This window comes from Ursus americanus, chromosome 25 (assembly GCF_024610735.1).
Source record: "Ursus americanus isolate L20-20 chromosome 25, mUrsAme1.1.p, whole genome shotgun sequence".
NCBI lineage: Eukaryota > Metazoa > Chordata > Mammalia > Carnivora > Ursidae > Ursus > Ursus americanus.
In genome coordinates this window covers 42,464,809-42,492,292 of record NC_142151.1, presented here as the reverse complement: position 1 = coordinate 42,492,292, position 27,484 = coordinate 42,464,809, and the positions used below count along the sequence as shown (strand labels likewise).

The 27,484-nt window shown below is 47.5% G+C and overlaps 2 protein-coding genes across 8 annotated transcripts in view; both read left to right on the top strand.

Annotated features, from left to right (window-relative positions):
- Positions 1-14,863, top strand: part of BIN2 (bridging integrator 2) — a 29,005-nt gene extending 14,142 nt beyond the window's left edge. For 2 of the 4 annotated variants that reach the window (XM_045801027.2, XM_045801030.2), the window contains 11 exons: positions 636-690; positions 983-1,077; positions 1,647-1,742; positions 3,141-3,248; positions 3,566-3,651; positions 4,795-4,870; positions 5,739-5,821; positions 9,171-9,927; positions 11,626-11,706; positions 13,114-13,188; positions 14,374-14,863. In XM_045801027.2, coding sequence (XP_045656983.2) covers positions 636-690; positions 983-1,077; positions 1,647-1,742; positions 3,141-3,248; positions 3,566-3,651; positions 4,795-4,870; positions 5,739-5,821; positions 9,171-9,927; positions 11,626-11,706; positions 13,114-13,188; positions 14,374-14,403 — 1,542 coding nt within the window. In that variant the 3' untranslated portion in view covers positions 14,404-14,863. The remainder of the gene's footprint in view (positions 1-635; positions 691-982; positions 1,078-1,646; positions 1,743-3,140; positions 3,249-3,565; positions 3,652-4,794; positions 4,871-5,738; positions 5,822-9,170; positions 9,928-11,625; positions 11,707-13,113; positions 13,189-14,373) is intronic. The other 2 variants (XM_087855844.1, XM_045801029.2) reach the window with 2 other exon arrangements.
- A 4,198-nt stretch (positions 14,864-19,061) lies between these two features.
- Positions 19,062-27,484, top strand: part of SMAGP (small cell adhesion glycoprotein) — a 29,697-nt gene continuing 21,274 nt past the window's right edge. Inside the window, exons 1-2 of one of the 4 annotated variants that reach the window (XM_087855842.1) lie at positions 19,062-19,233; positions 20,213-20,284. In XM_087855842.1, the coding sequence (XP_087711968.1) occupies positions 20,251-20,284 (34 nt within the window). In that variant the 5' untranslated portion in view covers positions 19,062-19,233; positions 20,213-20,250. The other 3 variants (XM_087855841.1, XM_045800736.2, XM_087855843.1) reach the window with 3 other exon arrangements.

The following is a 27,484-nucleotide window of genomic DNA, read 5'->3' as shown; positions in this document are numbered from 1 at the left end:
AGGGAGGAGATCTAATCTGTGTTTGGGAGGCCTAGCCTAAAAAAATAAGAATTCAGACACAGGAGCAAAGATAGGACTGGGTAGATGGATAGAGATAGAGATGAGGCCATCAGAGTTGGGACAGAGGGAGAATCAGTGACACGCCATTTGGAAGAGAAATGTAAAGCACGTGACGGATGGAAGGGAAGGGCAAAGGGAGGCAAGGCAGAGAAGGACGTCGGGGGAGGAGAGGAATGGCTGTGTGGGGGTTCACAGGAGGAAGAAGGCGGAGTGTCTGCAGAAGATGGTGGCAGTTTACTCACCCAGAGAGGAAGGCGTAAGCCAGAGGCTCACAGAGAGAGTGTCACACAGGACACTTAAATTTCAGCAGAGGAACTGGGGTACAGGCTTTAGTTCACCAGAAGGGGGAACAGAGGAAAGAAGGCCTGCCAGTGCCGTGGGAACAATCTCCAAACAAAAACTACCCCCCAAAAGACAACCTACATCTTCTTGGTAAAGAGAACAGAGGCTCATTTATAACGTTTGCAGATTCCGGGATTGACTTCTGCTTTTATTAACCTCCTTTTCTACTTTGACCTTTAAAGCATCTTTCCAAATGTATCTCTTTAGTCACCAAAAGCACTTCTCCCTTTCAGGCAGAAGGCCAGAAGCTCTACAAGGACCTGAAGAACTTCCTCAGTGCAGTCAAAGGTGGGTAGCGTGTAGCACAGGAGAAGCGAGCTCCTGAGAGCTCTGAGGATGGAAAAGAAAACAACCTCTCAGGCGTTTTCACTTGCCTGCCCCTGATGCCCGGAACTTGTGGGCATCAGAAGAGCGACTTTTCCTGTCCCAGCCCCGCCCAGCTTTCCTCACGGGTCACCCGAACCTTCTGGGTGTGCTTGTCCTTCTGAAGTGGACCTGCTGCTCTGCCCGTTCACCGGTATGATTATAGCAGCCTGCTTTGGGGGAAGCTGTGTGGTAGGACCGACTTCTCTCCTTTCAGTGATGCACGAAAGCTCGAAGAGAGTGTCAGAAACCCTGCAGGAGATCTACAGCAGCGAGTGGGACGGTCACGAGGAGCTGAAGGCCATCGTAGGGGTAAGAGTGTCCCAGCTTCCAGCTCCTCAGCGCTCACTCTGCCCTCAGCTCAGCCTTCTCTTAGCTTCTCCGTCCACGCAAATAGGAAAGCAAAGGAGCCAGTCCGCCTCCTTCATGTGTGTAGCCTCAGTCATGGGTGGTAGCACAAAGCCACAGCCATGAAGGTCAGACCAAGCGTTCCCTGATCTGCGGATTCCTCTGCGGTCGGCCATCTTCCCCTCTTTAAAGCCTTATGGACGTTGTGCCTACATACACCCAACTGGTTATCTTTGAGAACTAACTTCATGTAGTTTTTCCCACCAAATTTCCCTGTCCTTCAAGCTCTAGAGTGCAAGACTGACCATCTATTCCTGCCTTGACCCCTGAATGTATGTCCAGTGTCTTATAGGGCAGTTTCTAGGGCCAGGGCTGTTTCTTCATCTGACTCTTCACCAGAACCCAACATGACATTCTCAACACAGCGCTCCAAAAAGGAAGTTTGCTGCAGGAAGAATTTGGGTTTTTCCCCGGTATGCAGTTGTTTCCGAGAAGCAGGGCCCTCACCTCTGCCCTCTGCCTCTGTCCCACAGAATAATGATCTCCTTTGGGAAGACTATGAAGAGAAATTAGCTGACCAGGCATTGAGGACCATGGAAAACTACGTAGCCCAGTTCAGCGAGATTAAGGTAATCAGTTTACGGCGCCAAGGGTGGCCCCCAGACGTTAGAGAACCTATGGGGTAAACATCCTAAGTAGAGTTCAAGCCCATGGCTAGGAATGAAATTTCGGAAAAAGGATTAAAAGTCGGGGAGGTTAGGGGAGAGGATTAGAGGTGTCAAGGGCATGTTTAGAATTAGGTTTTGTTGAACTAGATCCGAGCTGGTTTTGAATTAGATCCAGGTCAGGGCATCCCTTTTAGTGGTGGGAAAAAAAAAAAAACAACAACAACAGCTGATAGGGACATCTGGGTGGCTCAGTTGGTTAAGCGTCTGCCTTCAGCTCAGGTCATGATCCCAGGGTCCTGGGATCGAGTTCCACATCAGGCTCCTTGCTTCCTGGAGAGCCTGCTTCTCTCTCTGCCTCTGCCACTCCCCCTGCTTGTGCTTTCTCTCTCTCTCTCTGACAAATTAATAGATAAAAATTTTTTAAAAAACAGCTGATATGTTTATTGTAGAGAAGAGGAAACTTGGAGGAGTCCTAATAATTATCTTCCAATACTGGGAGGTCTGTTAGGTGAAAGAGGGATGCAGCCTGTTCTAAACGGCCTCAGAAAGCAGAGTTAGAATTCATGTATTCATTCAACTCAGATTTATGAAACGTCTACTCCGTCAGGCACTGCGCTGCTTGTAGATTAATAGGGAGAAATTAGAGGGATCCTGACTTGTTTCTCGTAGAGCTTTCCAACACTGACATATACTGTGAAGTTGGGAGTTGAGTTCAACTTCAAGCAGAAGTTGAACTACTTATTTTGAATATTACAGAGAAGCTCCATGTATTAAATAGGAAGTTGGACCAGATAATCACGAAGATCCTTGCAAAGTCTATGATTGGATTTGCAGTTGGGATGAGCCTGAGTAGACGCTCCCTCAGTGCACACAGTAATTTACTATTTTTATTATGCTTTAGGGTTTTCAAAGCACTTTGTAGTCAGCGTTTGATCTTTAAAATAACACCGTAGAGCAGATGAGGCTGCTGAGGTTCCAGAAGAGATGTGCCTCGCCCTCCGTCACGAGGCCAATAAGTGGCAGCCTTGGGAGTAAGACCCCAAACTTCTGACTTTGAATTCAGCTGGATCCTCAAGGCCATTTCTCCTGGAGGCTGAACCTGTTTTTAGGGGGTTCATAGGAAATATTAATACTTAGTGCAGGCTTCTCCGTGCTCTGTAGGATTTCCCTTTCTCTCTCTCTCCCCTACGCTCTAACGAGAATTCCCATTCTATCCAGATAGTGAGGGAAATCCCATGGGCACAAAGCTGTTAGAAAGTGAAATTTGGTAATAGGACCCAATAATCGTGCTACTCTGTTATCTTCATCCTGGCCCCTGAAAAGTGAATATCAAGGCCCTCTCTCCTGACTCTGGGTTAGGAAAGAATTGCCAAGCGGGGTCGGAAACTTGTGGACTATGACAGTGCCCGACACCACCTGGAGGCCGTGCAGAATGCCAAGAAGAAAGATGAGGCCAAGACTGCCAAGGTAAGAAAAAAAAAAGCCTGGTGAAACCTTCCTGCCCTCTGTCCCCCCATAACGGTGGCAGGTGGCTGGGCCAAGCCGGGTGTAGGAAACGATAAATTCAGCATCCAGCGTCCTGAAGGAAATCCTGTTTCCCCTGACACCGGTGCTCGAAGGATAGTCAGAGACGCAAGGCTGGGGAGGGCGTGGGTCTGGGAAGGGAGAGGCATGCATGGTTCCAGGGAAGCCTAGTCCCTGAAAGAATGCGGGGAATAAAGGAGGCAGTCTGGAGCCTTCGATTCGGGATTGAGGGAAGCGATCCTGTCTCTCTTACCCCCCAGGCAGAGGAAGAGTTCAACAGAGCCCAGAGTGTGTTTGAAGACCTGAACCAGGAACTACTGGAGGAGCTGCCCGTTCTTTATCACAGGTAATGATTGACAGGCAGGAGAGGCCTGGATTCCAGGGCCACTGGAGGCCCCGGTGACCTGGCAACCCAGGCGTGTCACCTCGTGAAAAGAGCTCTGTTCCAAGAGTGGGATGTCGCCTCAGCCCTGCTACTGACCTGCTGGGTGATAATAGGCAAACTGCCTTATTGCCCCAGACCCTGGTTTCTTCATCTGCAATACCGAGATAGCCGTGCTTGCCCTGCCGGCTTTTCCGGTTTAAAGGTAAGATGCTTCTTGGATAGGAGAGATCTTGGCAAGTAAACTACTGTCATCATGGGAACTAGCAATGTCTGGTTTCATGCTTAAGTGTGTATTGTTTTAAACTAGCTTGGTTCGTGAACATCCAGACCTCGAAGATAAACCATGGGATGATTATTTCTATTAATGATGTCTTTGCTTCACAGAAGGTAAACGTGTTTTAGGTGTATCTGCATCGAAATTCTATTTGTATCCGGTTTTCATTGACAAGATATGCTGCAATGCAGTTGTAGTCAGTATTTTATATTGCCACTTAAATTTAGTCTATGTATGATGGAGCCTTTTTAATAACTACTTGTATCCTGAAACACTAATTATGTGATTCCTAATCTAAATAGCATTGAAATTGAATACAGTTTCTTTAAATATAAACTTCCCCAATTCATTTATAGTAGAATTCCATTAATGTGCGTACAGCTCCATAGCAGTCCAAGTATTGCACAGTAAGAAAGAATCATTATGTTACAATAATTACAGTTGTATGACCATATATTTCTAGCACACTTTAAAAACCTTCAGAATACTTGCATTCCTATCACTGTAATACCCAAGGAGCCTGAATCAAGAGAGCTTCCTGCAACTCGAGGTCTCTTATACTTTGGCGTCAGACGGGGCTGATAAGGGTCTCCGTTGACCTTCCCACCCTTCCGAGAGTCAAGTGTGCTACTGGCCTGGCTCTGCTGAATCCAGATCCCAGAACATCCCGAGTCTAGGGTGTGGGGTGCTTTTCTCTGGGGAGTCTTGGTGTTGGCTGGCATTGGCTTAAGCTCCGACCTTGTATTGCAAAGGTTTCCTTTACCGACCCTTACCTGTATGTGGGGTTTTTTGTTTTTGTTTTGTTGTTGTTGTTTTTTGCCTCCTGATAGTCGTATTGGCTGTTACGTGACCATCTTCCAAAACATTTCCAACCTGAGGGATGTCTTCTACAGGGAGATGAGCAAGGTGAGAAACCTCTGGCCCACGTAGACTCCTAGGTGGGTTTTTCTAGGAAATATGAAAGTAGCCCTAATTTACATCATCGCCTTGAATATTGATATTGGCACCACAGGTTTTTACTTTTCTCTCGTGATAAAAAATAGCACTTCGTTGACTGTGTTGAACTGCGGTAAAGCACATGTGTACCTATCAGAGGGTCCACCCGATCGCCATTAACCACTGAAAAATGGCGTCCAGACTTGAGCTTCAGATAAACAAAGGAGGTTAGGCCTGTGGAAGGAATAGCTGGAATGGGGAACCAAGCTGTGAAATCTTTATCTTTCGTTGCTAGGGAGCAAAAAGGGCCGTGTTTAAACACAGGTCAGTCTCTCAGGTATTTGGGCGTGAATAGGGAAGGCCAGTCCTGTTCGGTGACAGGAAGCCCCAGAACACCACCTCCTGGGGCCTTTTCTAGTCCTGGGATTCCAAGACTCTGCTGTTCCAACATTAATTAAATTCGTGCACACATCTACACATTTCTCTCCATAGTCGCTTTAGCTAAATTATGGTTTGCCTCGTTAGTATTACAATGGATTTTCCTTCCCTGGATTACCTGAGAGAAGCTGGAACCTCAACTCAAACGTGAAACATCAAGGACCCAGCCTTGAGAGAGCCTCCAGTCTGAGGGAAGAGGCAGAAATTAAGACACAGACAGTTGAGGAAGAAGGGGCGGCAGGACAGGACCCTGAACACTAGTGCAAAAGAGACGAGGGGGAATTTTATAGTTCAGGGTGGGGAGGTTTTATTTGGGGAACCGTCTGAAAGGGAGGAGACGAGGGCTATGCCCGTCTCCGGTTCCCATTGGCTAGCAACCCGTCTCTCTTGCTGGCTGTAGCTGAACCACAGTCTCTACGAGGTGATGAGCAAACTGGAGAAGCAACATTCCAACAAAGTCTTTGTGGTGAAGGGAGTATCAAGGTGAGCAACTCCGGAGACTCTCTGCTCCTTCGCTTGTCCTGCGAACGTATGCCTCACCCTCATTTCCATCCCCGATCTGGCCTTCCCTGCGCGTTCACGTGCATGAAATTGTTTGTTATCTGCATTATGCCGTATATAAATGCTTTTTCCTTGTATGAAATATTTCCGCTATCACTAAAGGTATAAAGAATAATACACTAAATGAGAAGAATACAGTAAAGTAGCCATATAGCTACCAAATTTAAGAGCTCAGCTATTCTGTGTACTAGTGAAGTGCCCAGTGTCCCCCTCCCCACTCATCCTGCCCCTCAGCAAGGGTAAGCACTGTCTTGAATTTAGTATTTACTTTTTCCATGCTTTTCTTTCTTACTTTTCTTATACACATATATACACACAGAAAATATTGTTCTGCGTGTTTTTAAACTTCATAAAATGGAATTCTACTGCACATGTACTTTGGCAGCTCCTTTTGTTCTCTTTGTACTGTTGGCGAGCTTCATTCATCCTGTTGCTACACGCGGTCAGTCTTCCCTTTCCCCAACTGTTATGGATGCTGTTGCGTAGCTAGTCTGCAATTTATTTATCTGTCCTCCTGCTAATAGACATTGGGTTGTTTTCCAGGTTCTTGCTATTACCAATAATGTTGCAGTGGACACATTGTCCACTGCTCCTGTGACCGTTAGCAAGAGCGTCTTAGGGTGCGTAGTGGGCGTGGAGTTGCTGAATCAGGGTCTCTGCCTCTCGGCCTCCTCAGCCCTGGCCTAGTCAAATGGCTCTCCTAAGTGACCGGTCCAATTCGCAGCCCGCCAGCCGTACATAAAGCCCCCGCTGCACCGTATTCTTGCTACACGTGACTGACTGCCAGACTTACTAATTTTTCCAAACTGACAGGTGTGAAGTGGGATTCTTTGCAATTGTAATTCATATCTCCACAGTTGCTTGAATATCTTTGCATGTTATTGGCCATTTAAGGTTCCTTTCTGTGACTTTCCTCTTTATCCTTGTTTTCACATTTTTCATTTTGATTGTTTACCTTTTTTTATTTTTTTTGGTAAGATTTTATTTTCTTACTTATTTGTCAGAGAGAGAGAGAGCGAGCACGATCAGGGGGAGCAGCAGAGGGAGAGAGAGAAGCAGACTCCCCGCTGAGCAGGGAGCCTGATGTGGGGCTCAGTCCCAGGACCCTGGGATCATGACCTGAATGGAAGGCAGATGCTTAACCGACTGAGCCACCCAGGTGTCCCTAGATGTTTACCTTTTTAAAAAAATTGATTTGTAGAAGGTATTTTTGTGTGTGTTTTTCGGGATATTACTCTTTTAATGATGTGCACGGCAAATATCCTGTTACGGTTTACTTTTCCTGTGTGTGTGTTTGCATACATTCTTTATGCTGATAAACATAACCAATTCAGTGGTCCTTTAGAATGTGGTCACTTTCTCGTTCTGAAGCCTTTGTTCGGGAAGATTTAAGCTCCTTCTATGTACAAGGTTTTATGCTGAGAGTTAGGGATCCGAAGACAGAGGAGACGTGTCGTTTGGGTGATTTACCGAAAGTTGGAAGGACAGAAAGTATGTACCTAAGGAGACAAGGAACGATATAAGCCTGCCCATACTAAGTACCTAATGAGACCAGTAGGAATTCCAGAGAGGTAAGTACTTGCCATTGTATGGATGGGCAGGGGAGACTTTAAAAGGAGGTGGTGAAACTGATCTTGGGACTTGCAGGAAGAATCGGGCTCACGTTTGTTATTTGTACTATTCATCTAGCAATTTGTTACAGACCATTAAAAATAATTACTTAAGGGTCAATGTAGATTTCCTAGATGAATTCCATTTTGCTCCAAAAATTCTGTTTCTCCTTTTCCCAGCATGGAAAGCCAGAGTTCTTTCTCATTGTCCATTCATCTGAAACCCACTCTCACTTAAACCAGGATGTCCCAGGACCTTGTAGGGAAATCTGTTTTTTTCTTGCTATGTCCTGGACCTTCTAAACCTGCTGACCCCGAGAATGCTAGTGCTGGAAAGAACCTTTGTCACTCAACTTATCTCACATCAGAAATGCCCACAAGGGAGGAACTAAGTTTCTCTCTCTTCCTCTCCCTATCTCCCATCCTTGTGCCCACATAATTATACCTGTTGAGTAAATATTTGTGCGTTGCTTAATCAGTCTGTGGACAGTACGTAGGAGGAGGTGAGTAGGAGACAAGCTGATGTTGGCTGTAGAAGCACCCAGTGGGGTACCCAGCATACTCGCTAAATGTTCTAGTCAGTTTCGTTATTCGTGGCACTTGAGTTCTATAAAGTCACAGGGAGCACTGGATTAGTGAATACCGAACCATTGCTGCTAAGGGGAACACAGAGTTCGGTTCCTGTGAGCCCCTGCTCCCAACATTTTCGTCAGCCAGTCAATACGTAACCTTGTCTCATGTGTATTTCTGTTTAAAGGCACCTTATTCAACACATATTGCTGGGGTGCCTGCGTGGCTCAGTTGGTTATGTCTGACTCTTGATCTCGGCTCAGGTCATGATCTCAGGGTTGTAGGATCTGGCCCTGAGTCGGGCTTCACATTCAGCATAGAGTCTGCTTGAGACTCTCCCTCTCCCTCTGCTTCTCCCCTCCCCCCCATTTGTGCTTGCTCTCTAAATAAATAAATAAATAATGCATATTGTTGATTCCTTCATATTGAACTCCTAGCCAGCAGCACCAGTGCTCACGCTGGAGTGAAGCTTCTCTAACGTGTTTTTTCGCTGTAAGGCACATCACAGTCTTCTGGCTCTAAGCACTTTAGTGCCATAGTTGGAGGCCATTTTAAACAGTAAAATCAACAAAAAGCACAACAATCTGAACAACATGGCAAAAAGGACACATTTGCAGTGTAAGAGTTGAAACAAGGCAGAGGACTGCCTTCTTAGACCTCACCTGGGAAGGTGCTCGCCAGGAGCTCGTTTTTCAAAGCTCACATATGTCCGTGGCTGGCTGCGAAAGCATCATGAGTATTAATTTTGCAGTTGCAAATCCATTGAGTGAATTTGCAAATACAGAATCCTCAAGGATCGACTGTATATCACCCACGGAATCTTTTCCACGGAGAAAATATTTTGTCAGTGTGTTGCTGTGTTTCTTTCTAGTCTTGTTTTCTTTATACATTTGTACATCCTTGAGATCGTGATATGGATAACATAGCCTCTTTTTCGCTTTGTGAAGCATTATGGCAACGTATACAGACGTTCCCATATTTTACATTGCTGTGTTCTGTTTTATTCTTATGCGCGTGCATCATTATTTCTTTGGGGGTGTCTGGGCTGCTTCCAGGTTTTCTTCTGAATCTGAATGCTTTTACTTTCGCAGCAGCAGCCGCCGACGCTCCTTAGTCATCTCTTCCCCAGTTCGCACGTCCGCCGTCTCGAGCCCCCTGACCTCACCTACCAGTCCCTCTGCGCTTTCTTTGAAGAATGAGAGGGACTCCACCTCAGCAAGTGAAGAAGAGCTGGCATCTGATGTGGCCCAGGGAGAAGAGGATTCTGAGACTAAAGAGCCCTTCAAAGACAAGGAAATAGAGGAGGAAGAGTCTGAAGCAAGCTCCTCTGAGGAGGAAGAGCCTCTCTCAACTTGCAATGGCCCCGCCCAGGCCCAGCCCTCTCCCGCCAAGGAGGGCGGCAAGCCCCAGGAGGAAGTTGTCCCGTGCTCACCACCTCCATCACCAGGCAGTGCCCTTATCCCTTCAGAGCAGCCCTCATCCCTCCCAGAAGTAGTCCTCCGGACCCGCACCTCAAGTGAAGGATCTGAACAAGCAAAGAAGAAAGCTTCTATCCAGAGGACCTCAGCACCTCCGAATAGGCCTCCTCCACCCAGAGCCACTCCCAGCCCCAGGCTGTCCTCAGGGAACATACCCTCCAGCCCTCTAGCCACTGAGCAGGGTTCACCTCCCAGCCCCAGGGCCTTCTTGGGGGCTGGGACTCCAAGTCCTAGGGCCTCCTTAGAGGTGTCTCCTGACCCACAGCCACCAGAGAAGCCAGTAAGAACTCCTGAGGCCAGAGAAAAGGAAAACATCAACAATCTGAACCCAGAAGAACTTTGTACTTCCCCTACCCTGATGATGTCTGAGGTGAGATTGGATCTGGTTGTCTTTTTTTTTTTTTTTTTTTTAAGATTTTATTTATTTGAGAGAGAGGAAGTGCGCGAGAGGGGGGAGGGTCAGAGGGAGAAGCAGACTCCCCACTGAGCGGGGAGCTTGATGCAGGGCTTGGTCCTGGGACCCTGGGATCATGACCCGAACAGAAGGCAGACACTTAACTGACTGAGCCACCCAGGTGCCCCCAGGTTGAGTCTTTATTCCCTTTTATAACCTCCATATAGATCATCTTTATTATAGTCAGCTGGCCCCAATTGATAAGATCTTACGTCATTAGATTACAATTTTAAGGATCTTCTTGGACACGTTTTTTGGTTCTGGGGATTGTTTCACATATTCATGACCTGTACTCTTAGGGTAGTTGACTTCTGCAAAGGATTGTCTCTAATATTATTATTATTATTATTATTATGAGCAGATTCTTGCTAATTTCTTTCTTTTGCTCCAAGTTCTGGGAGTTCCCAATATAAAGAATCTACAACTGGCATCCTGAGCTTTACCTTCTTTAGGGGGCATGGGGAGGAGGGTCTCATTTCAGTTTGTCCTACTTATGACTATGGTCAGCAAAATGGCATTTACGAATTTCCGAGGTCTATCTTCTTTGATGAGAGAGGCGTAGAAGAAGGAACTCACCGGGGAAAGTAGAGCAAAAGGGACGGTCTTTTGAAAGGTGAGGATATGGATGAGAGAAGGATTGTGTTAAAATAGTGGCGGAGATCCCGTGGAGAGCAACCAGTTCCATGAAGGATCTGGAAATCAAGTCATATTCTATTCAAATTATATGGAAAGGCTTATCATATAGGAGAGAGGTTGGACTTGTTTTATGAGATTCCTGAGGGCAGAACTATGTGTAAAGTTTTTTTTTCAAGTACATTTTGGATCAGTATAAGAGGAACTTTCAGCAGTTAGCTCTGTTAAAAAATGATACGGAAAACCAATTTGAAATATAGGGGAAAGGGGGCACAGGGACTTCGAAAAACAAAAATAGAATAGGCCACCTTGAGAAATAGCCCTCCTTCCTTGCTGTTAAAAGCTGAGGATATATGATCACCTGTCAGGTGCATTGTAGAGAAGATTATGTGAGACATCTAACTAGAGATGGCACCAACATTCATTCATTCATTCATTCATTCATTCATTCATTCCCTAATTATTTACTGAGCCCCTGCTATGTGCCAGGCACTTTTCTAGGAGGTGGGATATTACAGTAAACAAAACCAAAAATTCTCTGCCTTCCTGCATCTTACATTCTGGTGGGTGGGGGATGGGAGGAAAAGGGAGATACGCAAGAAACAATAAATAAGTAAAATGACAATTTAGTGATGATAGAGGTAGAAAAATTAATAGGGGAAGGTACAGGGAGTGAAGGCTAAATTGCAGTTTTAAACAGAGTGGTCAGAGGAGACATTTGGGCAAAGAAGGAGGCCAGGCCATGAGCCATGCAGATATCCGGGAGTCTGAGACTTCTGGCGCCCCCCAGTTCACACCACCCTGGGACTGCCCGTGCCTCACTGAAGGCTGACCGGGCTATGTTGAGAGCCTCCCGTTCTCTGGACACGGGTCCCATGCCGCTACCGTGGGTACCGGCTAGCACAGACTAAGTGTCCCGGGGTGGCATCCAGGGTGTGGAGGTGTGGGACTCTCTCCTACGTTGTCCACTTTGATCCACAGGTATTTTCAGAGTCTGACACGGCAAAGAAGATCGAGGACAAGGAAGAGAACAATCAGCTCACCGCTGCGGACTCCCCTGAGGTAGTGACATCTAAGTCGTCGGTGCTATTATGCTCAGGCTTGATTCACCCGAGGTGCGGGACGTCCCAACGGAGCAAGAGATGAAACTTTCTCCCTTCGTTGGCTCCTAGGCTGAGGAAGCTCTACTGATGGGGGGAGATGTGCAGGGCGTGTAGACAGTGAATAAGCCGCAGGAGAAATGTGCGGTTTTGAGTAGGTAAAGTGTAGCCACTTTTCACTTCCCTGCACTAAAAAAAGAAATTCAACAGCGTGGAAAATTCAAAATTAATTTAAATTGGACTTCGTCATGTATTATATGATTTTAGTATGTGGGGTCAGCAAGAGTGAATAAAACAGGTTTGCCTCTTGGACGTTCTCTTATTGTAGGGAGATGACGGGGGCCAAGATACTGTCTATTTTTGAGGAACAGGCTGGTAACGCTGTCCTTGGGAAAGAGATACAGGGCACAACCTCCTCCCCGTGAAGATACCTCCTTCTGTTGGAGATTTATAGTGTTCTCTACTCTCAGCCTCTCCTCTGGGATTGCTTGGTCATCAGCTAAGGAGGCATATTTTTCCTGTGGAATTAAGCAGCTAGCGCTTAGATCCTAGCCTGTCAGAGTCCTCAACCTCCTGAGCCTGTGTCCTCCGAGATCTGTTCACTTCCCTTACAGAGGCGCCATAAGTCATGGTTTCCCTCAAGCAGGATTACGGATAGATCACATATAAAAACGGGTAAATAAACCGCGAGCAAATCTGTTCTTGCTCAGCGTTTGAATCACCTGAGAGAGAACAAAGGTTCTCTGAAAGAACAGTGACTTTCTGGGAGGTGGTATTACCTTTGGGACCGTTCAGAGCCTGGAATTGGAGGAGGGAATAAGGAAAATTCCTTAAAGGCGAAAGCACGCTGAGTGCCAAGGTCTTCTTCCCCTGGCTTAGCTTTCCACACCTCGGGTTCCCATCTCAGAACCGAGAACTTTTCCCAAAGAAACCGTCGTACCGCTTGCCTTTCCTAACCACCACGGCTTAGGATCACGTCAGTGTGAGAGCTGCGGTGCGTTCTCAGGGAGGGTCAGTCTAAAAGTGGTAGGTAGTGGTTTTAAGGCCTATATTTATACCCTCATGGACTCCCACGTAGATTTATATACAGATGCGTGTCACACAGATCACACGGTGTCTGATCATGGAAACAATGGGAGTCCTAAGACCTGGTTCCCGCTCCCCGGAGGTCATTTGACCCTTTGAATCTCGAACTCTTGATCCATGACAGAGAGTGACAGTAAAGCCTTCCCTAATGCTCTCAGGCCATAGGAAAACGACATTGTAGGTCTGCCCTTTGTATTGTCTAGGACCCTCGTAAAGTGTAGGGCGCAGAAGACCCTTCTAAGGGTTGAGCCACCTCTCACTGGCAGCACTCTTCTTTTTGTAGAGCCAAGATCTTCAGCTTCATGTCTCTGCAGTTCCAGAAGAGAGCAATGTCATGGCAGCTGTGCCTCAAGAAGAGGTAAGGAGGCCAGATTACACAGAGAACGGGGTGAGTGGTAGGACTGGGCATTGGGGGTGGACGGAGGTTTGGCTACAGGCTGGAAACCTCACCATGGGCTACCAGGGGAACCCGGCTGCGAACAACATCCTCAGGGCAAAGTCAAGCAGGTGGGAGCCAGAGGAACCAAGAGTAACCTGGGACTTTGTGGTTTCTGTGCCCATTTCCCAACATTTGGCCTTGAACCTCTTGACCTCTCACCATAGCCTTGTCTCCTAAATATTTTTTTTAAGTTCTTATTTATTTATTTGACAGAGAGAGAGCACAAGCAGGGGGAGAGACAGGGAGAGGGAGAAACAGACTCCCCAGGGAGCAGGGAGCCTGACGCGGGGGCTTGATCCCAGGACCCCAGATCACGACCTGAGCTGAAGGCAGACGCTTAACTGACTGAGTCACCCAGGCGCCCCCTAAATATTTTTATCTGAACTTACTGCAAAAAGGAGTTAAGTGGGGTGCCTGGGTGACTCAGTTAAGCGTCAGACTCTTGATTTCAGCTCAGGTCATGATCTCAGGTTCATGAGATCCAGTCCCACATCAGGCTTCTCGCTGGGCATGGAACCTGTTTAAGATTCTCTCTCTCCCTGCCCCTCCCCTCCCCCACTTGCGTGCACACATGTGCTCTCTCCCCCCACCCCAAAAAAGGAGTTAAGATATATAAAAGGCACACAAAAAGGTAAATACACACACACAAAATATACTCAGAAGTACATTAGTAACAGTGACGTAAAATGGAGCCATGAATTAGGCAAATACAAAAATGCATTCTATAAAATAATAAAATTACTGAGGATGGACCACAAAGTTGGTTTCACACTTGCTAACATCCAAGAAGAAGAGGCAAACCTGGTCAGTTCACCCAGTTCATGGTGCCCATTCCTTAAGAGAGCAACAGTTCCAACTACTAAGATGAAAACGAAAGTTCTCCTGTGAATCCTCTTAAAGAGAAGGCAAATGGTTCAGTAAGTATCTGCAACAAGTCTTCACGGTAATTCCAACAACCAGTTTCACACACCTCTCTCAACAGAGGCCAGTGCCTTACAAGAAATAGTCTTCGATAGAAGCAAAATGAATCCTTCCCTCCCCCCGCCCCCAGCGTGGTTGGTGGAGGGCCGGTCAGCATCTAACCCAATCCTGTTTACTCTCCAGGTATCTGCAGTTCAAACTGACTGCCTCTGAAGAGGAGCTGCCAAGACCTCCACACACACCTCCCCAGAGAAGCCCCTCAGCTAGAGGGTACATAGGTCAGAGGCGCTTAAGATCTAGCGTTCATTTTTAGGTTGTCCAACCCTGTGAATGCTGGCGGTCTCTAAAGATCTAGCATTAATGGAGGCTGAGGAGCAGACTTAGGGGAGGGAGGGCGGCAGGCTTGGGAGAAGAAACTGTTAGATCCCGGGAATATTTAATTCAGGCTTTAGCATTGTTAGAATAAGAAGACTTCCCATGTTAAGCAAAGTGGGCCTAAAATGACTGTAGAAAGTGTGAGCACCTGTAGACAGAGACAGGTCCACATGGAAACGCATAACCACACAGACTCAGAGAACAGTGAACCGATCTTTGCCTTACCACTCATTTTGCAAGACTTAGAGCCAAAAGAACAGATTTTCCGATTGTTAAATAAAGTATTATTCTGACTGTGTACAGATTGGTTTGTTGGACCCAGGGGGCTGCGCCAGCCCCGCACTCCGTTCTCCTCTCAGGTAAGCTTATTGCTTCTACCCCGCGTTCAGATAGCTTTACTCACATCCTTGACCCCCAGCCCCAGTCGGAACCACGCCAGGGGCCACAGGCTCCTTCCCTCAATCCAGATGCCCCACGGCATGCCCCTCCCACGCCCGCTTCCAGCTAACGAGCAAATACCCTGGGAAAGGGGTTACATTTTAGAGCTATTGCTAGTGTGTACAGTCCGCCACGTGGTGTAAATGAGCATCTGAGCGGGGTGGAAGGAGAACTGGAACTCCCAAGTGAAGGCAAAGGATACAAAATATAACAACAGAACGGAAACGGTGCGGAATTTAGAATCCGAAATCCTGGATTCCAGTCCTATCATTTACCTGTGAAAACATTAAACACTCACTTTGAAGTCCTGCCGCCCCAATAAGCACATATGTGCAAATGCCCCTCCCTCTTCGCTGGCCTCGGGGTTGTGGACGATGTCACCGTTCAGGCAGTCGTTCCGGCAAGCATTCATTAGTCGGTGCTCCAGACCAAGCACCCTACCAGGTACTAGAGAAACAACGAGGAGGAAAGAGTGAGAACTTCATGGAGACAGGCTGTTGAGCAGGGAGCAGAAGGGGTGAGAGGAGGAGACATGACTGAGGTCGTGAGGAATTACTCTGGGTTGGGCTTGAGAGACTAGGATTTCGTGGAGCCATTCTCTGAAATGGTGACTATAGGAGGACGGCATCATTGCCTGTGGGTTCTCTGGTTACAAACAACAAACCGCCCCAATTAAGCAGTAAAGAATATGTTGGAAGGACGTGAGGCAGCTCACAGAACTGAAAGAACAGGAGAACCAGCCCAGCGATGTCTGTGGCAGGAAGGTGTTAGACTGCCCCTCTAAGCAAGACTCAGCTGCCACCCCCTTCTGCTTCTGTGTCCTTTCCAGATCCAGGTTCCCTGGAGAAAGAATGACACTGGCCCAGTTTATGGAGAGGCGTGGTAGTGTCTACAGTGACCGGTAGACCAGCGGCGGTGGTGGGACGGGGTGCACAAGGGAACTTTTAGAGAGATGGAAATATGCATAATGTTGTGGCGATTGTTTACTGACTACATACATGTGTCAAAACTGATCACATGATACACCTGTGTAGTTTATTGGGCGTCCTGTACAAACGTCAGATACAAGGAGCTTGAGAACTTGCAGGACTTTCCAGAGGATGTGTCCGTCAGGGAGCTGGAAATAAATGTTTGTATTTAAGAGTCATTCTTCTAAGATCTAATCCTGCTACTTTCAAAAGATTTCTGCTGAAATGGACAAGAGGTTGCATGCCCCCCTATGAAGGCCCTACTGCCTATATTTTAATACCTTCCCCATAAGGCGTCCCATTCCCTTGGCACTCAGAATCACGGCTGGGAGAGAGACTCCGGGGGGATCGGCAGCGTGGGGGAGATGCTGGGAATACAGGCCCCTAGCCGTCCAAGGCCTTCCGTGACCTGCTTGGAATCGCCTCTCCCACATTCATCCAGCAAAATCCAATTCGAGCCTTTTCTCTGCAGGGCTTTCCCTCCTAGGAAAAGAGTGTGCCGGGAGGACTTCTAGGGACCTGCTTCTGGGGGACAAGCAGCCAAGGTAACTGCTACGACAGGCACCACAGAAGTAGAGACATTTACTGCATTTTGAGATTGACGCTTCGTGAGCAGGTGGCCCTGTAGGAGGTTCCAAGAAGGAAGGGGAAGGGGCCAGTATGCCGGACTAACTAGAAATTTTGCTTATTTAAGGCAGATAGTCTTGGCTAGGAACCAAGTTGTTTACCGATTTACAAAATGGTATAGTTGGGGCTCCTCCGTGGCTCAAGCGTCTGCCTTTGGCTCAGTTCATGATCCCGGGGGCTCAATGCTCAGAGGGGAGTCTGCTTCTCTCTCTTCTCCTCCTCCTGCTTGTGTTCTGTCTTTCCCTCTCAAATAAATAAATACTATATATATATATATATATATATATATATATATATATATATATATATATATATATATGTAATGGTAGAGATGTCCAGGGGAAAGCCTAGGATTTAGAAGACTGCCGTCCTGCAGCAGCACAGGAAGGGGCTAGAAGCCGATCAACTGACCAGAGATGAGTATCTCTCATTCCCTGCCCTGAGGCCCCTGAGCTCTGTTGACAAAAGAACGGCTGCTCCAGTTTCTGAAGTTTAGCATTCACTCCTTGGAGAACACCGCCAGTTCACCACCAGTGAGGCTCCATTCATCATCTATCTGTATGCATCTCTATATAAATTAATTGCAAGAACATCACCCAGTCCCTGCCTTCCGGCGATCTGAAGGACAATGTTGACAGGCGAGGTGAGATATCTGGAGAACACTGGAAACATGACACAGCCGGGATATACAGGATACACCAAAGAACAGCATCCGCACGCTGTTTACAGTGTTGCTGTTTTGTGCTAAATTAGGTGCTGAGCATAGGCATAGTGGATCTTATTTTTCTGCATATTTACACTTTTTAAATGAATGGTATGTGCCTCCAGGGATAAAATCATGTACCAGCAAACCTTTTAAGGTGACATTTTAAAGAGAAAAAAGTTACTTGTACTGAGTGATGAACCATCAAATTGTGAAAGTAACATGTTTCAGTAGAGTCTGTTGGGCTTGACGACTCCGAGTCCGCGGTGGGTCGGGAGAATCTTTAGTACATAATGGAATAGGCTATGGGGGAGATTAAGCAGATAACAAAAAATCTCAGCCTGTCCTGGAATTCTTGATCAGCTTGTCAGGAAATGCAAGCAATTGTCCACCTTTGGAATATAACCCTTAAGATTTGAATTTCCTTTTCTCTTGGGTATTCTTTTATCTGAGAACTGGCCAGGCTGACCTTTTTCTTAACTTACATACATCTTGCCTACATGTTACTTTCTTTGCCTTTCTTAGTTGGACTGGTAGTTTTCCCACACATGAGCTTTCTTCTTCCTCATTGATAACTACCGTGCCTTTAAAAATCTATTTAAATAAAATGAATTTCATCAATTTACTGTTTTTCCCTCTGGTTTTTACCAACCAAATAATATCTTTAGGAATGAATGCAATCACCCTTATTTTATGTTTTTGCTTTTTTTCTCACACTACGCCTCTATTCTCTGAGATTTTTTTCTCAGTCTTTGTTCGCAAATAACATGCACCAGACCTATCAGTCTATAGAAATATTGATTTCCAAAACTACAGAACTCCTCACAGGAATAAGTATGCAAGGAAATCTCTTTCACTGGCAGAACAACCACTTGAGTCCTAACCGTAAATAGGAAGCCAAGATACGTGCCGGGTAAGGTTCTAATGCTTTAGATGTATTAATTCATTCTCTCCCCCCAGTAACTTCAAGAGACAGATACTGCCCTAGGGAGAGAAAAGAAACCCAAGTCGCTTGTCTGAGATCACACAGCAGAGGGGATTCCAGAGCCTGTGTTTATAGTATTACATCCTTAGTCACTGAGTTCATTAATTTGGGAACATTTCCTGCCACAGAGAGAAGTGAGTCAAGATGGCTGAAGTACGGCACTGATGAGCAGTTAAATTGAGGCGCTCACCATGTGCTAAACGTGTGCCTATGATATGGCTTCATTTCAGGGATGAGGCCACAGATTTTAAAGATGTTAAGTAATTCGCCCAGAGTCACACAGCGAACAAGCGGCGGGGCTGGGGCTGTTTGAACCCGAAGTCCATGACACTCTTAACCTGTATACCACCCGGCCTCCGAAGAACGTCAGCCGAGGAAGATCCGGATGGGGCACCGGTCCCCCCCCCCACAATCCTCCCAGCTTCGCGGCCGCGGTGCGCCTACTGTGCTATGTTAGCTTACTCTCCAAGCTTCTGGACATCGACCCATTTACGTAAACGATATGCAAACGCAAGTAAATGTAACTTTCCACATTTGCTGGAAATTCAAATTAACGTCGATGGGGGCAAGCGGACAGATCCCAGTTATCCCAGTTCCGATCGCACGCCGTCTGGAGCCTCGGGGCGAGGGAGGAAGCGGCTCCGGACGAAGAGTAAAGTGACAATCGGACAAGGAAAAGCAGCCTTTCCTCCCGGGGGAGCAGCGGCCGCCGGGCGGGCAGAGGGAACCTGCAGAGGGCGGTTTCTCTCCTCTTTTCCTGTCCCACCCAGTCGGCCGGTCCCTCCACCCCCCCTCCCGGCCGGCCTCCGCAGCTCGCTCGGCGCGTCCGTCCCGCTTCCTCCCGCTCCGCGGCCCCTGTCGGCGAATCTCCGCCGTTCCCGCCCCCGGCGAGTTCAAAAGGACGCGCGGAGCGGCGCCCGGCCCTCCCCCGGCCGCCCGGCCGACTGGTAAGGTGAGCACGCGGAGGAGGGCACCGGAGCAGGGCACGGGGGAGGGCGGCAGGGCCAGGCGAGCCCGGGGGCCGCACGCACACCGCGGTCGCCTCGGCCACGGCAGCGACGCGAGCCCAGAGCGGCCGGAGCCTCCCGTCGCGGCCGCTCGGAGCGGGCTGCCCCGGACAGACGGACGGACGGCCGCGCGCCGCAGGCTGCCCCGGGAGCCGTGTGCCGGTAACGCGGGAGGGCCGAGGCGGGGGCGGGGCCGAGACCCAGTCGCTGGGTCCTCGCCGCGCCAGCCCCGACGTCCGCGCCGGGCGCCGAGTCCCGGGCCGGGCCAAGTGCGGTCGGCACTACCGGCCGGCCGGTGGGGTGCGGTCGGCGGTACGCGGGCGGCACAGCGGACAGAGAAGGGACGACTGGGCGGGAGCGGGCCGGGGCCGGACAGCCGCTGCTCGGGGACGCGCCTGAGGGGACTGAGGCCCCTCACCTCCACGTTCCTGTGTCCGGCTCCCCGCCCCCAGGCCCCGGCCCTGCCCCCACGCGGGCACCGGAGCCGGCGGGTCCGGCCCTCCCGGCCCTCTCCTGACCCCTAGTGGACGTCTGCGCGCAGACTCCCGGCTCGGGAGGAGCGGGGTACCTGTGCCTGCCTCTGGGCGAAACCGGGTCCAGTGCTAATTTGCATACCTTCGCCTAACTTTCTCAGGCCGGGAGAAATCCCTTAGGTAAATGTGGTGGCCAGGTGAGAGCATCTCGGGGTAGTACGTTCAAAGGCAACCGACAGCAAGTACCAGACGTCTCGGCTCTGCTCTTGGCACCTGCAGCCTGAGGAGATAACTCATGGAAACCAAAAGAGAAGGGTTTAGGACTTCCCATAAGGGAAGGAATCCGGGAAAACCTGGCCCCAAAGGCTTTCCTGGGACTTCAGCGTCTCCAGCCCCAGGGAGGGGCCCGCGCACCTCATTGCCTGTCTTTGTCCCGCTTCCTACAGATCTGCTGCTGCCCGGAGGTGCCCATCCCCTTGCTGCAATGCCTAGCCTGCTAACCACGCCTTCTCCTGGAGGTAGGTGAAGGCCTTTCCCAGTAGCAATGGTAGAGAACTGTTAACATTCCCCCACCTCCAGCCCAGGCCTGGAATTCCCTGAGGCCTCAGCCCAGATGTGTTGACCCTCCCACTTCCATGTGCCCGCCTCACACCGGAAGAGGTCCTGGGAAGCTGCAGAGGGCAACCAAAATGCTTACTTCGGTGCATTTGGAATCTGAAGTCTCACGGGCCTGGGCCAGTTCCCAGTACCACCACTTAAAGCTCTGTGACCTTGAGTGGGTGACCACTCTGTAAGCTCCAGTTTTCTCATTTGTAAAATGGAGGAAATAGTACTTATCTTATGAGATTATTCGTGAAGATTAAATGAGATAACCCATATAAAATACCTAGCACCAGTGTCTCATATCTAGTAAGCACTCAGTAGCACAGGTTGTTATTATTAACGGGTGCTTGTTAGAGACCCTCTTTTCCTGGAAAGGAATTGTGCCTGCTGTTTAATTGCACTCCTCTGATGATACACTCCAGCATCAAAACCCGTTGTTTCCTGGAGCTGTGCTCAGGCAGGGATCCACCTCTCATCACACTGAGAAAGAATTCCCACCTTTTGTTAGTGACCAAGGTGAGCCAGACAAACCAATAGTCGTTGATGGTTTTGTTGTGTACTGTAGGTAAGGGAGGAGCAAAGCCTTGGTTGGTCTGTGCACCTCTGTTTTCATGTACGAAGTCTCATTCGTCATTCATTAGGGCAAATATTATCTACTGTCCTGATGTGGAAACAGGTGAGTGACAACCCCAGGGAAGTTGAAGACGCTGTCCTCTGTGACCGTGATGCACGCAATTCAGAATGGCTATTGTCCAGGGAGAGACGAGAAGAGGGAGAAGTGGATAGAAGTCTAGATTGGTCAGCAAAGGCTTCATGCGTAGGGAATGGGATGGGATGGAGCCCTTACCAATGAAGAATAGCTGAGGTCTGTACAGACCCAGAAGGGTGCAGTGGCTGTTCCAGATCAAGTTAGTGTCGTGCGTGAGACCACGGACTGCATCTGTCCTGGCAGGTGTTCTGAAGGAGAAGGCAGAGGACCTCTAGAATAAACCTGCCCATAGGGAAAAGAGGTGATGCTTTGGCAGCTAACTGAGAAGTTAGGACTTGGGCAAATTCTTTTGTTTCTTGTTTCTTTTTTTAAATTTGTGGTGAAATATACATAATATAAATGTTCCCATTTTAACCATGTTTTGGTAGTTCAGTGGCAGGAAGTATTGATTAACTTTCACACAGTTGTGCCATCTTCATTACCATCCATCTCCAGAACTCTGTCATCTTCCCAAACTGAAAGTCGATTAAACAGAAACTCCCCATCTCCCATCCCTCCAGCTCCTAATGACCAGCATTTCACTTTCTGTCTGTATAAATCTGACTAGGTACCTCATATAAGGGGACCATACAGTAGTTGTCATTTTGCGTCCGGCTTTTTCGCTTGTCATCTCAAGTTCATCCATCTTGTAGCATGTGTCAGAACGTCCTTCCTTTTTAAGGCTGGATAATATCATACACCTATCATTATATATACATGTAATACACCATTTCGTGTGTCCACTCCTCCATCAAGAGATTGCTTCCACCCTTTGGCTGTTGTGAACAAGGCCGCTAAGAATATGGGTCTACAAGTTTCTTCTCGAGTATCTGCTTTCAGTTCTTTCGGGTATATACCCAGAAGTGGAATGGCTGGATCACGTGGTAATTCCGTTTAAATTTTTGAGGACCTGCCACACTGTTTTCCACAGCAGCTGCACCATGTTACAGCCCTACCAGCAGTGCACAAGGGTTCTGATTTCTCTGCATCCTTAACATTTGTTCTTTCCTTTTTCTTTCTTTCTTTCTTGATAGTAGCCATCCTTTTTTTTTTTAAGATTTTATTTATTTATTTATTTGACAGAGAGAGAGAGAGAGACAGCCAGCAAGAGAGGGAACACAAGCAGGGGGAGTGGGAGAGGGAGAAGCAGGCTCCCAGCGGAGGAGCCTGTTGTGGGGCTTGATCCCAGGACTCTGAGATCACGCCCTGAGCCGAAGGCAGTGGCTTAACGACTGAGCCACCCAGGCGCCCCTATAGTAGCCATCCTAATGGGCCATCTGCATATCTTCTTTTCTCTTTTTTCTTTTTTGCATATCTCCTTTAGAGAAATCTCGTGTTCAAGTCCTTACCCATTTTTTTTTTTTAAAGATTTTATTTATTTATGTGACAGAGAGACAGCCAGTGAGAGAGGGAACACAGCAGGGGAGAGGGAGAGGAAGAGGCAGGCTCCCAGCAGAGGAGCCCGATGTGGGACTCGATCCTGGAACGCCGGGATCACGCCCTGAGCCGAAGGCAGACGCCTAACGACTGCGCCACCCAGGCGCCCCTTACCCATTTTTTTTAATTGGCTTGTTTTGTTGTTGTTTTTCATCTTGCTTATTTCTTATCCCAACCTTGTGAACAGGTGTTATTCTCATTTTACAGAAGCAAAAACCAAGGTTTGGGACAATTAAGAAATTTTCAGAGGTTAAATTCTCCCAAGGTCGTGTGACTAATAAAGGCCGAGGCAGGATTTTGTGCCCAGTCTAGATTTACTCCAAAGCCTGTGTTCTTTCTGTCATGGTACACTGCTCTCAGAGTCTCACTGCACCCCACTGGTCCAAGGACACGAAAGAGAAGGAAAGAGAAAGGAAGTAGAATTCCAGGGCGGGTTCCCATGGAAAGGAGAACTGGGGGAGCCGCCCTTTGTTGGGTAGGTCTAAAGCAAATAAGTAGGTTGGCAGACTCAGGTGGTAAAGGATCTGATGCCTCGGTGATAAGAGATTTAGCCTGGAAACAAGGGCCACAAAGAAACCAACAGGTATCTGGGTCAACAACAACCAGAAAAAGGTACGGAAGCAAAATAGATCTTGAAGTTCGTTTGCTGTGGGTCAGGATTTGGGTGGAGCCTCAAATCTTGTGGTCCTCTACCCCAAGCCCCCCCACCAGAGAGAAAAATGGTATTACAGTCCTTCCTAGCCTGAGGAGCGGGAAGGAAGAGAGTAACATCCTTTGAACAGGGAGACAGGAGAGAAATGGTACAGAAACAGGAGATAATGGGGGGAGAGCGGTAAGCCATTCACCCCCTTTTATGCCAGGCTTCCTGAACTTAAGTTTACTTTGTTGTTCATTTTTTCATTAAAAAGCTCTTACATGCCCCTTAAGGAATAGCCTTCTAGACCTTTTCTGTGTATGTGCAGACATATATATGTGTGTGTATGTGTGTTCATAGTTTCATTTGCTTTTTTTCAAACATGTAATCTTACTACACATTACTGCCCTAGCAATTTGCTTTTTTCATCTCAAGATATATCCTGTGGAATTACAGATCTACCACATTCCTTTTGACAACTGTATAGTGTTTCCAGAATGAATGGCCTGTAATTTATTTAATCATTCCTCTGCTGATGGACATTCAGATATGTGTCACTCTTGCAAACAGTCCTACAGGGAACACCCTTTCCGTTCTGCAGTAAAACTCAGGGAACCAAACCCAGTGGACACATGAACAAAATGGTTAGCTGAGGCAGAGCAGAGATGTTTCCAGAACCTGGAGAGTTGAGAGTATGTGGTGGGAAAAACCTTGGAATGAGGAGATAGATTCGAAGCCCAGGTCAGCCAACAGCTGAGTCAACCTGGGCTGGTCGATGCAGTTTGCTGAGCTTGAATGTAATGATGATACCAGCCCTGCTTACGTCACTGCCGTGGAGTGGAGAGAAAATAATGTATAAAGTTTTGTAATCTGTAAATAACAAATATAGATGACAGTTCTTTTTTTTTTTCTTTTTAAGTAGGCTTCACGCCCAACGCGAGGCTTGAACTTACGACTTTTAGACCCTTAGATTAACAGTCGCGTGCTCTATCGAGTGAGCCAGCCGGGCGCCCCCACCGATTACGGTTCTGGCACTTGAGGCCTGAAGACCCTAGCTCATTAGCACGTCGTAGGACACCTGGGGACCTTTAGTCTGAAACAGTGCTTTTATGTGGAGTAGAGTTCAAAATTTTGATTTTTTTTTTAATGCAAACATTTTATTTTGGAGTCATTTTAGGTTTATAGAAAAGTTACAAAAATAGTACAGAAAGTTCCCATCTGCCCATCAGCCAGTTTTCCCTAATGTCAGTATCTTATATGACCATGGCATGTTGTGAAAACCAAGAAATTAACATTGGTATAATACTGATAACTAAACTACGCCTTCGCTGAGATTTCACCTGTGCAAAACTTTGGTTTTGAGGAGAATTCTGATAGAACACTTCCGATTTATAAAAATTCCAAAATTAAGGCTGAGAAGGGTCCTGAGGGTCAGCTGGTTGAACCACCCATTCTGTGCTAGAATTCTCTCTCCAGTGCCCCGTGAAGCTTTGACCAGTTTTGCTTTTCCTTCTCTGGGAGAGAGCTCTCTCTCCCATTAGTTTCCGCCGGGGGTCCTCTTGCACAGGTTATCCATCAGCATATTTGAAGATAGCATTCGAGTTCTAGGCTCTCCCGAAGTTTCCTCTCTGGGCTTTCTTTTGCCAGCTTTCCTCACCTGATAGAATTTCCAGGCCATTCACTATGTTGGCTGCTTACCACAAAATTGTCATACCCAGACATCGCTCAGCAGCCTAAGAGCGGCACAAAGTAGGGCCGCACTGTTGCCTCCATTGTTAAAGACCATATTCATATTAATGGGGCCTAGAATAACAGCAAGCTTTAAAATTTTTTAGATTATAAAAGAACAGTTGACCCTTGAACAACATGGCGACTAGGGGCGCTGACCCCCACAGTCAAAAATCCACGTGTAAGTTTTGACTCCCCCAAAACTTAACTGCTAATAGCCTACTGTTGACCAGAGCCTTACCAATAACAGTCAGTTAACTCATATTTTACATGATATACGTACTATCTACTGTATTCTTGCAATAAAGGAAGCTAGAGAAAAAGACAATGTTGTTAAGAAAATCATAGGAGAAAATATAGTTACAGTACTGTACTGTATTTGTGGTAAGTGGACCCATGCAGTCCAAACCCATGTGTTCAAGGGCCAACTGTATCATCTTAAGAGATTTGGAAGATAAAGGGAAGCATATAGAAGAAAATAAAAGCCATCCCAAATTCTACAACCTAGCTGTCACTCATGTTGCCATTTGAGGGTATATCCTTCCAGTGATCTCACTGTAAGTCTTTTATATAAGCTGCTGCCAAGCCATGGCATCCCCATTCTTTCTTTGTCAGTAGTTGAGCAAGACTGAGGAATCTGTCAGATTCTCGTCTGGTTCAGTTTGGCCCATTTCTCCAGTCGTTTGAAATCTCTCTGGTTATCAACTTATTAGCTGCCCCTCTTGTTTGGAGACTTGCACGAATTTGCCAGACTTTTCCTGGGCCTGCAGGAGCCCGCGTTTACCCAAAGGGCACGAAGCACTTGCACACCCAGCTTATGTGGAAGGCACCAAGCAAGCAGGTCACCAAAACAAAGATCTTGCAAAGAATCGAATGTGCAGTGTATTAGAAAAGTCAAGCAAAAAAAAGCCAGGGAACAATGATATTGAACTTTCTTATACCTGTCTTGTGATGTCATATTTTTATTTTGAATTGCAGGAAGACCTTAGGTTTGGTCCTGGCATGGCTTGACATAAGAGTATCAGTCAAGGTCCAATCCCAGTGGAAGGAGCTGTGGTTAGACTTGCACCGCTTCATTCCTTGATGGCCGGTTACTGCTCGACCTAGTCCTTAGAGCCAGGCTGTATTACCTCGCTGGAGATTATAAACAGTCTGTTTAAAAATACTTATTTATTTATCTGGGGAAGAGAGTGTGGGCATGAGCTGGGGAGGGCAGAGAGGGAGACAGAGAAGCAGACTCCCCCCTGAGCAGTCCCCGGACCCTGGGACCATGACCTGAGCTGAAACCACGAGTCAGAAGCTTCACTGACTGAGCCACCCAGGCGCCCCTATTATAAACAGCCTTATCCGTGTTCTGTGATAAGGCACCATTTATTCCTGCAGCATCGTCAGCTCTCCTTAAACTCCGATCCCCATCCTCACTTTCAGTTGATGACCCTGCATTCTATTTTCTTGAGCAAATTAAAGTTCTCAGAAAGAACTGCCAAGGCCCCCACTGCCCCCATCTCTCTGGCGCCTGCCTCTGTTTCCATGTGCATGTAGTAGCGCACACTCTGCTCTGTCTGCAGCCAGCCCCTCTCTCCAGGCACCGGATCCCATCCCTTCGAGGACGTGCTTGCATCACTGTCTTCCCTCAGCATCCCCAGCTGCTTCCTCTCATCCAAGTTATTCCTATCCTTCCTATCCGTACATAAACATGCTATCATTTCTCCCATCCTTGAAAAAACAAACAAAAAAACTTGAACTCCCTTCCCCCTCCAACTACAGCCCCATTTCTCTGCTCACATTTACAGAAAAAAAGAGTTTATCTGTATTCTGCCTCCAGTTCCTCTTCTTCCTTTTTTTCTTTTCCCCTTGAATCCAGTGTCACCCAGGGTATTACACACAGCACGTCACCAGAGCCTCTCTTGTGTGGGTCTTTCCTGAGCCCCGCATAGCAAAACCCAGTAGTCCTTGTACTTGATCTGTTTGCCTTCTACTTCTCAGTTTCTTTTGCTCTTTCCTTTCTGGGCTCAGCCCTTTGGGCCTCTTTATCGGTACTTCTTCCATTGGTGATCTCACCCATCCCAAAGGGCTTAAATATGCTGACTCTTTAAATCTCCAGTCCAGACCTCTTCCCAAAATTCCAGTCTTAATAGCTGCACTTGGGTATCTAATAAGCAGTCGTGTCCAAAATTGAACTCTGATCTTCCCTTCCAAATCTGTTCCTCCCGTAGGCTTCCCAGCTCGGGTGACACCATGCCTTCCTTCTCTCCAGTTACTCAAGCCCAAAACCTTCATGTCATCCTTGACTCCACCCCATATCCTGTCAGTCTTAGCGTCGAACGCCTCCAGAATCCTACCACTTTTTCACTGGGCTACATTGGGCTTCCTCACAACACGGCGGTCTCAGTGTTTCAAAAGTGTGTTCTTTGGAATTTCAGGCCTTACCCCAGACCCCCTGAATCATTTTAACAAGATCCCTAGGAGATTTTTATGCACAACAGAGGTCGAAAAGCACTGCTTTGGAATATAAATCCAGTCTCTGCCCCAAAACCTCTAAAAGGTTCTCATTTCAGTCACTGAAAA